Below are 15,455 nucleotides of genomic sequence, written 5' to 3'. Positions count from 1 at the left end.
CAAAACACTTAATCATTGAGGTGAGTGTGAGGGATAACCAAATGAGTATGTATATCGGGCATCGATCATTGGATTGTGGGTGCATACTAAGGAGAGGCTCGAGGTCGAGTCAATTTGGGAAGCCTGACTCGTTAACGACGGACTGTTGACGGGTGGCGCACGGGGTGCGGCTTGCTTGCGAGAGTCAAGAGAAGTCGGCCCGTGACAACTAGCTATTTAACTAGCTTTACAGCGAGTATTCCGAATGTTGTAATACTAACCAACAATTATCATGCTTCCAATTTGATTCAAAATACTCCATATTTTGTGACTATGTTACTTTCCAACAGTTAGTTATAAATTCCTCCCTAAGAATAGGCTCAAAGCCTCAAACTAGATGGAGGAATTGCAATAAATTCTGAATCTGAGTAATAACACAACCATTGCTTGATCACCGGTGACACCAATCCAATAAGGGATTTTAAACCCATAGTCCACACCGAGCTATGGCTAACTGTACCACTGGTATGAATACCTGTGCAAATGTGCATACTATCCCTTGAATTCACCATTGTGACCAAAATGTGCCTGGGATTTGAAGACCATGGTCATAAGAGCTGGTGAAAGTCCTTGATTCCTTTTATAATAAACCACCACTAAGTCTGAGACCAAAATGTGTCTGGGATAGGTTGACCAAAATATTGACAACTTAACCCCTGCCAGAGAAGATCATTGTGGGGTATACTCTGTTATAAATCGGACCGGAAGATTTTGTTCAAAGCTATTTTGGCATAAATTTACAGGCGGAGTTGGCTGCTGTTGGGAGTTCCTACAGATTCATGTAACATCGGCAAGGAGTTGGTTCTTGGCTGACGATCTTGAGACATTTTACGCAATTTTATCCTTTGTAGCGTATCATGACATGGTGCGAAGAAGTCATGTCGGAAAGCTTCCTCAGCTGTGATCCTCAACCTTGGATTCACTATTAAGCACTTCTCAATGAGGTCAAAAAGTGAACTTGGGATGGCATCAAGGAATCGTGTTCTCTTCATGTTGGCAACACACCATTCTTTTATTGTCATTGATCGTAAGAATTTTACATCCAAAAGTTCCTAAAACATTATTGATTACCGATAGAAAATGTTAGCCTTAAGCAATTTATATCCTTGTCTGAATTTGCCAGTTTGGTTCCCTAAATTTATGTTGATTGCTATTTAAAATTTGGCACGTTTGATTTATCAAAACAAACTATTTTTACATTATCATTTTGAAAATGTTGTACCTATTATTGTCAGTGAGAATCTGTAAAAGGTGAGTTGTTTGACCACCAATGACAAACAAGGATAGTATAAATGGATGGCGGTGAAGATGGAGGGAGTCTAAGTTTAGAGGTAAGGAAGATTACCACTGGGATGGAAGAATCACGGTTGTGCAACTTGGCCACCTCCCATAGCTCTTCATTGCCCTTCAATTTTACTATGTCTTTCATGTTTCTGCAATAATAATAATTTACCAAAGGAAGCACACAATGATGGTCACATTTACATTTTTGAGGGTTGCTAGGACGAAGTTAATTGTCATCAGGTCAATAAAGCTCAGATAAGAGAAAATGAAAGGAAGTGATAGTATGCGGAGATAGCATAGGATAGAAAGGAGTAATGTGAAATTTTTACTCCCATATGAAGGTAGTTATCCGATGGAGAGGTAGGTAACTGTTACCCCCAACCATTACACTCCTACCACCACATATCACCCTTTTTTTCTATTTTCCTCTTGTTTTGAGGCCTATACCCGGCTAACAATTACCCATATTCCAAACATATTCGGATAAGTGAAGAGATGAGAATTATTACTGTTCAGGGTCGCCTGTGAATGGCATCTTTCCAGTTATTAGATAAAGTAACGTGACACCAGCCGACCATACATCTATCTTTGGCCCTTGATACGGCGATCGTAGCAAGACCTGCAAACATACAGAAGCAATGTGAATGATTCTCAACAATATTTAGTAGCACGTAAACATGATGTGTTCTGCGAATAATTAAATCTCAGATTCTCTGTGTCCCAAAGGTTTAGTAAAAACCAAAAAGCTATTCCATACATAGTTAAAAGTAACTCCTCTTATACTACCTCCAACTCAATCATATTCTCCCTTAAAACTTCCACGATTAACTTTGACTATTTTCTCACAAGGCACAAAAATTAGGGAGCAAGACAACAGACAGGACATCATCTGCGGTAGAGGATTTGCGGAAATTCAATATAGGAGTTAAGAAGCACTGTCTAGTAAATACCAAGAGTTGTGCATCTTCTGTAAGCAAATGAAGGCAAGACTTCTCAATTAAGAACTTAGAGAAGAAAGAAAAATTCCAGCTAGGATTCCATAATCCCTTCACAATTCAGTTGAGAAAGACAGAAAAACTGTGGTATTTTCCATGTTGTACGACAACAAAGCCTTAGGCGTGAGTCCAATATTGTGCACGAAACAAGTTCTACGGTATTCTGGATGATGTACAAAAAAATCCATTCCTCCAGAACAAATACTGGAACATAAAGTGACTAGTCTTGACTCCTTTCTTAAAACAGATTTATATAGTGAGCATAACAGCATTTTAAATAAAAATCCACTCGGCCAATGTTTATTAAGAATCAGAGCCTTATTTGAGAAGGCAAAGTGATCAAGGAAATGGAACAAGTAACCAGACAACACTAACTAGGTTCTATTCTCACCCGCAACATAAGTGCACTCATTTGAACCAAAAAAACTAGCTAGGTTCTCACCTCAGGAGCACGAAACCCTTTTGTTCCAACACATGGCCCTTCTTTATGTGCCTTAGAGTCTCCTACGAGCAATTAAAGGAAAATAAAGGTTACACACAATTAAAAGCAAGCAGCAGATATTCTAATATGAGGGTATGACTAAATGAGACAAACCCATATTACGAGTAAGTTATTGTTGGTTTTATTTTAGTGCGTTGATGCCAATATGGGGGAGTATTCTACTTAATCTGGGTTGGTATCATATGAGACCATCTCAGCAAAGACTATTTGAGCAAGCAGAAATAGAATGAACATTAATAGTGTTGCGTGAATACCTTTATTATTCAATGATCCTGCACCGAAAACATTACTGCCAAAAGAATGTAGTGGAGCTGGAGTGGGATAAATGAATTTCTGGTCCATGACAATAGGCGATGCAACAATCCTCTTCCGCTTGGAAATTGGTGCACTTCCGGTTCCAGGATTCGGAATTTGCATTGCTTTCTGGGCTAGATTGATCAATTCTTTTCGACCTTGACAAGGAATTGGTTCTCTCAACCTCTCTCCAGAAGTTCTAGTGCTTGTCAAGTCTTTTGATGTTAAGCCGGACGCATCTGCACCTTGGCTAGCTAGGGAGTTACCACGACCCAGGTCATCAAAGACCTTTGACCTGCCCATGGTCTTGCTCTTCAGAGTTTTACTCTCTTGGGTGTGGCTAGTACCATTTATTGCCCCTGGGTTTAATGCAACAGATGGTTTACCACTCAATATCTTTCTTCGCTTGCTAGAGGTTGCAAACGTATGTTGCAATGCCGGGACATGTTCACTTGCACTCATGTGGCCAGGCTGTGATTTATCTGCCATGGCGTAAATATTGTTCAGCAACTAGATTCTTCAAGTATTTGCTCAAAGAGAGAGAGAATGACTACTACTGAGACACAAGGAGGGTCTTAGAGAGTTATGAGGAAAATTTGGAATAGTTAATGTTTTAGATTTTCTAAATTGGCAGAACACGGTGGGAAAGGTCAAGAAAATTGAGTTGGTAAAGAAACGAAACTTTCAGTGTTTAGAGAGGGCATACATGGATGTTACTTTCCAATGCATTACCATAATCATCTCTTTTTATCAGCCATTATAAAGCCCGAAGCAGTGATAAAAATGACTCGCTTTATATGATTGGCTAGCACATAACGAAAGCAACGGAACATTTCCTAAGACCAAGTCAATTTGGGAATTGTTTGGTTTATTGGAATGCTGATGAGTGATGAAGGATGGAAAACTCACCAAGACTCCCAGGCTTCTGATGGAGATCCTGATAAGAAAAATGGTACACAATTAGTGGGTACCCATGATCAATTGCTCAAATGCAGACAAAATATATGACATCTTTTTACATATAACTGAAGCAATCTTGCAATTCTCACTTCTTACCTTAGCTAGATTGAAATCAATCAGGTACCCGTTTTTAGTTTTGCAGGAGAACAGAAAGTTACCAGGTTTGACATCTCTATGAAAAACTCCCTGCAAACATGAAACTCAACAGTCAGTCTTAGCTTCAAAATAGGCGCTACAGAGTCCAGGCTAAATTATGTTTCTAAAGGAGTTGAACATCATTAACTATTACCTGCTTATGAAGACTAGTAAGTGCTTTGAACAGGCAGAAACCATACCACTGGAGCTGATTGATATCAATCTCCCTTTTCAGTGCCTGAAAAGAAATGGACAGCAATAACGAGTACAAAATGAGAAAACCGACTATGAATAATCAAACCAACCCGGCCTGAAAAGGTTGACCCGAGATCCAAAATTGACCCAAATTGCATACCACGAATGTGATCCCAAAATCGAATTGATCCGAGTTTTGTAACACGAAACTGAACCGACCTGAAATGACCCCCCAGAAAACCACCTAACCCGACCAGGTCATAAATAACTTGAATTGACCCAAAGTGACTTGAAATAACTATCAACTAATTTGAAAGCATGCTTAGTATTATCTACATTAATATAAAGAATCTTTATCAAACCTAATTTGTACGTAGATGATTGTCCAAACCACACTTATTTTTCTCTCTTAATCACTGACCCAAAAATGACGCGACACGATTGACCCGAAATGACCAAATCAACTACCCGAAACCCAATTTGAACCGGTCGGGCCCGAGCTAACCCGAATATGACACACCACAACTAACCCGTCCCTACCCGACTGATCCGTTTGCCATGTCTTTGTATATGCTCAACATGCTCCTAAACATGAAGCTACTGGATTTACCTCAGGCCGGTCATGCTCAACATGCTCCAAAACAAAGCAATCATCATTTCCACTTTTGAGGGAGCCTTCATACTTTATCACAAAATTCTTTCCCCTGATAAAATTAATATATTTGATATCCTCATCTGCTACAATGATGTTTAATCTGTAGAAAATGGAATTCAAGTCAAGACAAAAGTCACTCCACATACCCAAATCGTTGTAGCATCTTAAGCTCATTTTTTAAGTGGTGGACATGAGCATTTGCATGAGGACCTGCATACCACAAACCAGTTCGTTATATCAGCTCTTATAGTATAATTATTTTAATGATGCAGCAGCAAACACACAAAGTTAAAGAACCTTCAAAACAGTAAAATTTCGAAATACTAGCAATAACATCAACTGAAGGCTTAGTTTTTGTGTTCACCTAGGTAACAGCCTAAACAAGAAGATGTTATCCAAATCTATAAACTTAGCTCTAAGACTTTAGGCATGCTAGTGCAAGATTGAGTTAATTAGTAATCTCGGAGAACATGCATCGCACAAAAGCGGGAGCTTGGACTTTAATTTAGGAACAAATGGTTAGTTATTGGCTTCATGAGCTGAGCTAGAATAGGGAATTGTCATTTGATAACAAACAACAAAAATACCCCAGTGGCCGAAGGGCTCCTGCAAACTGCGGGGATAAGGGGGATGGGATGCATGGAGCCTTACCCTTGTGTTAGTAACACAAAGAGGCTGTCACATTTATCACAACTTACCTAAAATGACATAACAGGAGAGAATTTGTAACTATACAAGAGAATTACATTTCTACATGTATCAACATTTTTTGACCTTTTCGAGTTAACATAGTTTGTTGCATTCTCCAAATTTTATTGTTGATGGAATACAAAAGGCATAGCTCTTTCTCTGTGCAAGGAAATTGCAAAAACGAACTTCCAAAACATCCTCCGGTTTGACAGTTGGACATTCTCCTAAAGTCTTTAAAGGAAGGTAAAGTATAGAGATGAAGAACAATGTAAAGCATATTAGCAAGGACTTGACTTTCATCTGCTTCTCTTTCTGCGTTTTAGATACAATCATCATATGCAGATATATGAACCGCTATCTTTGGCAGTTTGGCCAGCCCGGTCAAACCCACACAGTTGGGCTGCCTTTTAAATCAAGCCTGCCCCAGTCCATGATCGTCTTTATAACAAAGTTACAGATACATAAAATAGCCCTAGAGCCTCAAGTTTTGAGCAACTTGCCAGAAAAAAAAAAAACGGCAACTGGCTAACTGAATGTTCTTAAGTTAATAAATTGAACAAGTTTTGGCAATTTCCCAAAACATAAGTCTGATATTTTTATATAATGGAAGCAGAGAAAAGTCCAGCACGGAACCCAAATAACCACACATGTATGTAATGGAACAATTAATCTGTCAAATAAGGATATTATATCAGCATAAATTTGTTTTGTCATACATTTAATGGCAAATGTTACTCCATCAGTCTTTCTTCTAGCTCTGTAGACTGTCCCATAACCACCTGTTGCAAGAGGTGAATGCAAATCAGTAATCCACCAAAAACAGATTGATCGCCGTGCTACACCAGAACGCAATTACTGATCCTAAAACTATGAACTATCATAGATGTTTTACCTGATCCCTCTTCCTCCTCAACTGTGTAAGACTCGAATTCTGGATAATTTGACTTTTGTAGATCCTGCAAGGGACATAAATTGTTATGATGCTTGTGCGAGATAACAAGGGACCAAAATTTCTTTTTCTTGATTGTGTAATTTATGTTGAAAGCCAAACTTTTTAGGATTTTTATAAGATATGCTGAGAGAGAGAGAGAGGCATCCAAAGTCCGAAAAACTCAGGAAAAAAAACTAGGAAGAGAAGATAGTGTATAAATTAAATGTCAAGACCAATTCCCTTATTGCAGGATATACTATATACAGCATGACAAATCAGAGAACTGACCTTGACAGATTTGTTTGCGCATTTTTGTTCTACAGCTGCAATATCCCTAGCAATGTGTTTGCCATTGTCCTTCAAAGCAGTGGCATTTTGATCTTTTGGGGCTCTCGTTTTTTTACAGAAAATGTCCACTTTACTACCCTGCTGCAATTTTAGTGGGGCTTTCTGTTTCAGAGTTGGCTTGAGCTCAGGAACCTTCTTTTGAACAGCTGAGAGTCTTGAGAATGTCTTCTGGTTACCAGATTGCAGCGTTGCAGTAACCAGAGCCTGATTACATGCTTTGTTATTTGCTATTTCTTCTGGCAAAGTTGGTTGTTTGCTTGTTGGGCTTTCCATAGTTGTGCATAGAATGTCCTCAAAAAGAGAACCTAATCCACATGAACCATATGAATGCTTCTCTTTCTCAGGCCTTCCGTCAGGAGTAACACACTTTTCCAAGGCCAGTTCAACCGTGTCTTCGTTCTTTGTTTCAGGAGCTTGCCTATTAATGACATCTTTGTGAGCATGAAAAGCGACAGCAGCATTTAACGACACGTCCTTGTCATATTGATCGAGATTCAAACAGGAAGAAGCATCAACATCCATCTTGGCCTTCAAATCAACAGGGTCAAGTTCGTCTACTCCTAAAAAAGCTGAGATTTCTGCTAAACTTTTAAAAATAAGGGGCCCACATCCTTCCCCTCGTACTTCAAGTGTATTTAAGCTTGTCGCATTATCGGTATAGTTTTTGTCCTGAGGTCTGCCCATTACTAAATAATTTTCCAAATCTTCTTGAGATGCCTTTAACTTGTTTTCACACCCCTGATAATCATCATTCTTTGATTGAGACTTCAAAAACTCAGTGTTAGAAAACGTCATTGACCGAGTAACGGCTTTGTCGCTGAAATTCCCCAAAGCAACTCCCCGTGACATGTCGTCAAGTGGCAGTGCTTTCAGAGCAAGTATCTACATAATAGAAGAGATGGAAAAGTTTGCTTCAAAAAAAATTCAGAGATACATTCATTTGATATAAGCTCAATGCATCTTGAAAAGGAAGACATTACTATAAGTACAAAATATCATATGATTTAGTTGAGTGCATACAACAGTTCCATTTCATGTTATATTCCCTCCTTTCATATCAGGAGTAATGATTTCGTTCTTTACAAGGAACTGTACTCGCAAGATTAACAGCGCATATTTATATCTTTCCAATGACAAACATTACCATGACACAACATTATAGTATTTGGTATCGTTGTTTTTATCCCTCAAATGGTAGTATCAGTCATGTCGTCACCCAAGTCAATATTCAAAATTGACGCAAATAAATTGAACTCTATTCTCCAGCATTTGGATTACCAACGTATTGGACTTATATAAAGTCAGAAAAAGTCAAATCTATCCTTAGGCAGCAAAGCAAATTCTACAAATTTGGTTTAGCCCTCAAAATTACAGAATGAGGCCAGTTATGTAGTCTATTCAATTTATTCTAGTTACCTTCATACTTTCTCCTTCACAATAAAATCCATCTTCTTTGTCCATGGACATAACTGACAGTCTGACACATTGTTATAGTTTATAGGTTTGATCATTGCAATTCAGTTCATTTTATGCGTTGGTTATAACATACTACTTCCTCTGATTCATTTGATTCTTTACATTTGATTAAAATACTCCTCGCAAGAAAAATAAAAATGTAAAAAAAAAACATGTGAATCAGAGGATCTTACAACATTCTTAAAAAACTATTTGGTCTATTGCCTCTTGACTGTGTTGATTTAAGCTACCAGTACTTAAAAGTTAAAACAATCCTAACAGCAAAACTGTACTACTTTTCCAAATCCCTACACATTTGAATATTGCCTAGTTAGATACTTCTTCCGTCTTGCAGATTTGGCTTTATCATCACTAAATACGCAGCAAGAAAAACCCTTCAATTCGGAGGCTCAACTACAGTACAGAAGAAGAAACAAAGCCAAAAAATGCTTCAGACTACATCTATCCCATTCTTGTTATCCTATTTTCCTTTTTGGGATAATTGAACAGAAGGTGAGAAAATAACAATATTACCCCCTTTGACTTAAAAAGAGAGTTGGGGATACTTTATTTGTGAATTGTGATGGATGTAGTAGTACCTACTTAAGTAAGGGCAATTTTGAATGTCCGCTCTGTTTACTTACTAAATTTAGAAAGCAGATTAATTTGGGATAAATTTGAAGACAAAAGGGGCAATAAAAATGGGATGGGGTAGTAATTATATCATGGTTAGAAATTACAATACCCTCTACAATTTAGTTCAGCAATCAGTTAAAAAAAAAACAATAGATTACTGTCTAGTAACTCAGCCAGACTTCTTAAAATTCCGCATAGGCTAATTGAATTCCTTACCACATTAAAGTAACAAATCAATCACATTTAATCAACATAAGATCTGAAACCTAAAAGCAGCTCACGAATAAAATTTGGTGAATAAAATGCACACGTGATAACTAAAAAAGTGCTTACTGGTCCATTGTTGGCACCAAATTTCTCCTTCTCCCGCTCATTTCCTGCAAATCATCAGTTACTCAACTAATTACACCATATTGAACAAAAAATCACAGAAAATGAAACAAAATTCCACTATCATTTTACAATATTACCTTCAACTGATCTAAAATGCGCTCTTTTTTCAACTAAAAAGAAATCATCTTCTTGAGGTGTATTTAGCTTGCTTTCATACTCCTCATAATCATCGTTCTTTGAATGATACTTCAAAAGCCCAGTGTCAGAAATTGGAATTGAAGAAGCACCAGCATTGTCACTGAAATTCTCCAACGCAACTCTTTCAGGTATGTCAAGTGGCCGTGCTTTTATATCAACTATCTACACATGGGAAGGAAATTAAAAAAAGGTTTTCTTCAGAAATATTTCAGTGGTGGTTGCATTACATTTATGGACATAAGCACAATGCATCCTGACAATGAAGATCTTGTCGTGAGCACAAAAACTCACATGAGGCCATTGAAATGCATACAATGGTCCCACACAACACTAACTACATTGTGAAATCATTCTGTAAAATCAATCTAAGTCTAAAATCAATAATGAGTTTGTATCTTGCTAGTTGCACATATTACCATGACACGACATTATGGAATCTCTCTCCCTCTCTTTTTTACTTGGTTTACTTTTAAGGTATTCCGGATCCTTAAATTCCACTTCGGTTTTCAAAATGGTTTTAATCTTTATTCTCGATTTAAATTTTAAGTTTTTATAAAAAAAAAAAAAAATCCGGATTTCGATTTTAAAATCAATAAATTTACCTCGACTTTGTATTATGTTTCGCTCTCCCTTTTGTTTTTCATTTTTCCCTTTTCTATTTTTTTCACATTTTGAGGTGTGCATTCACCCATGGACGGTTCTAAAGGATGATTCATGTCAGCCGACCCCAAATCATTTTGGGATTAAGGCTCGGATGTTGTTGTTGTTGTAATAGTAGTATCGCTCAAGTCTTCACCCAAGCATATACTAAAAATCGACTTGTAGAAATTAACTCTATTCTTCAGCATATGGAACTCCAGTGGTTTAAAGTTTTATACAATCAGGATAGCAAGCAAAGCAATCTGCCGCAAATTTTACACTGATAAATAACATCTGGTTTAACTACTTCATCCACTGTTATACAGGACAGAATCTTCTTCCAGAACGTAATGCCTCTTTGCTTATGTACACGTTGGCTATTGGAAGTTTGGAACCCCAGAAGGCCAGAACAAGATCATTTTTTATTCGAGCCCCTCATCTTCAAGAAATTGTACATTTATCATTTGAACCACTTATAGATGTAATTATGGTGTACCACAAGCAACAAAGAGATCTCTCTAAACCGTAGGCCTCATTTCTTCTACATCAAAATATACGCCTTGAATCCATTAGACAAAGAACTTTTAGTTTTAAGTCACTTATCAGAATTGGGATTTAGGACTTGTTCGGAAGTTTTTTATTCTCTTTGCTTGAAGTAGTGTATAGACTCCAGATGGTTTAACCTTAAGGCTACAAAATTAAGTCTGTTAATTCAGTCTGACACTCTGACTATTCATTTTATTCCGGTTACTTTATTCCTCCACAGTAAAATATCTCCCTTGTCCATGAATATAGCTAACACATTGCTAGTAAACCACATATTTCTGTGTTAATCTTTGTTATTCAATGTATCTTATTTAGCTAGTGTGACATACCATCTTACAAGTTACAACATCCTTGAAGAAATAGTAGATCCATTATCTCTTCAATTGAGTTGATGTTGGTACAAACAATCCTAACAGCAAAACCGTAGCGCTACCTTGAACCCTTAATTCCTTACACATTTGAGTATTCATAGTCATGTTACAGCCATTTAAAATTTACGTCCCGGGGCTCTGGCTTATTCATCACTAGCACTCAGCAAGAACAAAAACCAACTGGAGGCCAAAGTAAGGAGCGGAAGTAGAAACAAAGCAGAAAGTTGCAAGTTTATACAAGTATACAACTGTAGAATTAAATTTCAAGTAGAAATTATAATGCACTCTATAATTCAGTTCAGGAATCATTTAAAAATCAGTAACCGCGGAATAAATATTGTTTTAAGAGACAGTAAGCTAGACTTCTTAAAATATCACAGAAATGGATTCCTTAACTCATGAAATTTGTCAACAAAATGCTTCAAATTACTAATGGTAGCTTAAAAGAGAGCTTACTGTTTTGCATTTGGAATTGAAGCTCTCATTCTCCCGATCATTTCCTGCAATTCATCAATTCGTAAACTAATTAAACTCAAATTGAACAAAAACTAATGAAAAAGGATACATAATTTCAGAATCATTTCACAATATTACCTTCAGCTGATCTCATAATCGCTCTTTTCTTCACCAACGGCACAACTTCACTCCCAAAGTTCTTCCTCTTCCTAAAATACGTCCTCACCACATCACCACCGCTAAATCGATTAAACGACATCGCTGCATCAAAAACACCGATCTGAATTCTCGGCGCCGAAAGTGCGAAGAATTCACCGACAACACGAAACGCACTCGCGGAGAGCAAAACGAGGTCGTTTTTAGTCAAAAAAAGTGGCGATTTAGGGATGAAGCAAAGAAACTTAACTAAAACAATCGAAGCAGGAAAGAGCGAACACTTTTCAGCGAGTTCAGCGGGAGAAGAAGGACGACCGATGGACATGAGTACGGCGGCCAAATGCCATGCCTTCTCGCTGCAGTTTTTAGTGGTGATTGCGAGCTCGGAAGTCGAGATTTGAGCTTCCATAGCGGATGGAAGGAAGATCTGGAGGTTAGATTAGGGAAATTAGGGTTAGCAGGTGGAAATGTCTGGAAGATCCATGGATGAGAGAGAGAGAGAGAAGCAAAAGAGCGGGAAGGTTTGAGAAGAGTGGAAAATGTAGTGTGTGTTTTTGTAATACTATGGCACCCGCGATGTCCCGCCATTGGCATATGGAAACTTTTGCATTTATCGTAAAAAGTTCGTCTCATTATAGACGGCAACTATTCGTCTATAATGAGAATCAATTAGTCTCCCTTGTAACGGATGTTATCCGGTGAAAACGGACCGAATCAATATCATATTAGCTGATATGGATAGTAGTGGGCCAGTAGTTGGTATTATTGTAAGATAAAGGTGATTTGATACAAACAATAAAAAATACAAAAAAAAAAGAAGAACTCCCAAAGTTTCCGCTCTTTTCAGTATTCTTACAGTGCTTTGTCTACTTTACAACACAAACACCACATATATCATCATCTCTCTAGAGAAATCTGTCAAACAACATTTACACTCTACCTAGCATCTCTCTAAAAATTCTCAAAAACAAGATTTTCATCTCTTACCTTCGGTCATCATCTTCATGTCCTACCTTCCGTCATCATCTTCAAATAGGCATAAATATGAATCAATCAATAAAGAGAAGGAAATACTCACAGTTTGATCGGAGCTGGTACCATGGAATCCGGTCAAGATCCGACGGAGCTCCTTCATCAGTCACCTTGTTGCCAATCCCGAGCTGCAACGACAACGGCGCAACCCACGCTGATTTTATCCCGTATCAGAAGCTAAAGGATTAATTAATGTGAAAATTAGGTTTTACGAATCTTGATTTTTTGTTGTTGTGATCTTATTTGTTTTCGTATTGATCTTGTTGTTCGTATTTAATGTCAAAATTAGATTTTCGTGTTAATTGTTGTTGTGATCTGATTTTACGAATCTTGATCTAATCTGATTTGTTTTCGTATAAATTAATGTCAAAATTAGGTTTTGTCGAAGGCTGTGATGGCGAAAATAGAGAAAAATGTGATTTTAATGTTTATCTCGCAATTTATCTTAAAATATCAATTTTATTTTCATGAAAGTAGAAATGCTTGACGTCGTTGTTAAGATGATAGATGTTGCTGGCAAAAACAAGAAGAGCAAGAAACGACATGCGCGGAATACGGTACGATTGTAATCTGAAATATATTTGCAATAATCTGAAAACGAAAATGTTACCACCTTTGGGTTGATAATGTGACTACATTAATTGATAAATGTACCTATGTTTGAGTGTGTTGCTATTTATATTTATGTCTGCTTGGGTTTAATATCGATCTTACCATGTTAACATATTTGTGTAAACATAGTGACATATGTGTTAGAATTGAAATGTGATCACCTTAGCTGAGAAATGTACCTATGTTTGAGTGTGTTGCACATTATAGTTATGTTTGTTTGGTTTAAAATGAATCTTAGCATGTTAACATAAATGAATAGACATGGTGACATACGTGTTAGTGTTCAAAATGTGACCACCTGAGTTGAGAAATGTACTTATGTTTGAGTGTGTTGAACATTACAAAAATGTTTGATTGGGTTTAAAATGAACCTTAACACGTTCACATAAATGAGTAAACATGGTGACATATGTGTTAGTGTTGAAAATATGACTACCTTAACCGAGAAAGGTACCTATGTTTGAGTGTGTTGCACATTATATTTATGTTTGTTTTGTATAAAATGATGCTTAACATGTTAACATATATAAATAAACATGGGACATATGATTTGTGTTAAAAATGTTGCCACCTTAGTATCGAGATGTAATCCTGTTTGAATTGTTGTCTATTAGATAGAATGCGTGAATTAATGTTATGATGATAACGTTTATGAATAAGCATGGTGACATATGAAAATATTATCACCTTAGTTGCGAAATGTAAATCGTTAAACTAATTGTTTGGTTTTACCTCAAAACTTCTTAAAATGAAAACTTATGAGTAAAAATGGTGACATAGGGTTTTCTGTAGCAATATTATCACCTTAGACTGAAATGTAACCATTACACAATATGTCAGTTTGAGTGTTGAGTGTTTGGTTTTGTGTTGATAAGGGATCCTTAACACGTGCACATAATAGACTAAAGATAGTCACAAATAGATGCTTGTTAATAATGTGATCGGCTTATTAGAGATATGTACTTACATTTGATTGTTGTGTGCTGAAATTAACATGATAACATCTATGCTTAACACATGGTAACATATATTAACATCTTTATAATGTGACCATTTTATTTAGAAAATGTACCATTTTTATAATGATGTGACCTTATTAGTTGGGAAATGTATCTATGTTTGAGTGACATATGTTTAGGAAATGTATCAGTTTGTTGAACCACTTAGCAAATCTTATATCCTTAGCTTAACCTGATAACATATATGCATGACACATGGGGACATGTGTTAGTGTTTCAAGTGTGACCTGCTTAGTGAGAAATGTACCTATGTTGGATTGTATTGCCATAATAGAAGACGAAATGTTAACATGTTACCATTAAAGAGTAAGTATGGTGACTTATATTTTTGTGTTAAAATGTGACCATCTTAGCGTGATATGTACGTGTGTTTTATTATGTTGAACATTATAGTAGTATAATCAGCTTAGCTTAATATGGTTACATCTATGATTAACATATGGTGACATATTAGTTAGTAGTGAAGTGATCATCTTATTTGTAAATGTAGCTCTCTTAGGATGTGGTTGATTATATGTGACAACATCTAAAAATGTTAACAAATATGGTATAAATGGATGACTGTTTTTGTATAGCAATGTTATAATCTTAATCTGAAATGTGAGCATATGTCTAACATTTTCATACTCATCCCGCACAGATTCACGTGCAACAAGAGGCGCTACAAGTGGAGAAGACAAAGACAACTATTGCCCGTCCTCCAAAGTCACCCAAGAAGAAATGAAGAAGGGACATAGCCCGTTGTTGTAATCGTCGGTTTGTAATAATAAAGACTTAGTACTTGTTGGTTTGATTAATGTGTTCTTTTAGTTCACACTTTTTAGTCCCTCATGATGTTAGGGATGTGCAACACTTTATGTTTTGTAAGCACCGTCTTATGATGAAATGTGGACCTTTTTCTTCTGAACAATTTTAAGTGTCCGCATGAATAATGTGACATATGTACACCAATATGGTCACATTATTACTAGTCA

At 36.7% G+C, this 15,455-nt stretch overlaps 1 protein-coding gene across 1 annotated transcript; it reads right to left on the bottom strand.

Moving 5' to 3' along the window:
• Positions 1-256: 256 nt before the first annotated feature.
• On the bottom strand, positions 257-12,370 carry LOC141638389 (uncharacterized). Its single transcript, XM_074447802.1, has 17 exons — positions 11,801-12,370; positions 11,663-11,706; positions 9,590-9,812; positions 9,453-9,496; positions 6,969-7,910; positions 6,642-6,705; positions 6,466-6,528; positions 5,206-5,269; positions 5,015-5,108; positions 4,364-4,447; positions 4,171-4,260; positions 4,024-4,051; positions 3,075-3,596; positions 2,761-2,822; positions 1,833-1,942; positions 1,385-1,472; positions 257-1,091 (listed from the first exon to the last, which is right to left on the bottom strand). The coding sequence occupies exons 1-17, from the start codon at positions 12,225-12,227 to the stop codon at positions 777-779; spliced, it is 3,264 nt and encodes a 1,087-aa protein (XP_074303903.1). The 5' UTR covers positions 12,228-12,370; the 3' UTR covers positions 257-776.
• Between the last annotated feature and the right edge of the window lie 3,085 nt (positions 12,371-15,455).

This window comes from Silene latifolia, unplaced genomic scaffold (genome assembly GCF_048544455.1).
Source record: "Silene latifolia isolate original U9 population unplaced genomic scaffold, ASM4854445v1 scaffold_20.1, whole genome shotgun sequence".
Lineage (NCBI taxonomy): Eukaryota > Viridiplantae > Streptophyta > Magnoliopsida > Caryophyllales > Caryophyllaceae > Silene > Silene latifolia.
The sequence above is the reverse complement of the archived record's forward strand: the minus strand, read 5'-3'. Positions and strand labels throughout refer to the sequence as shown.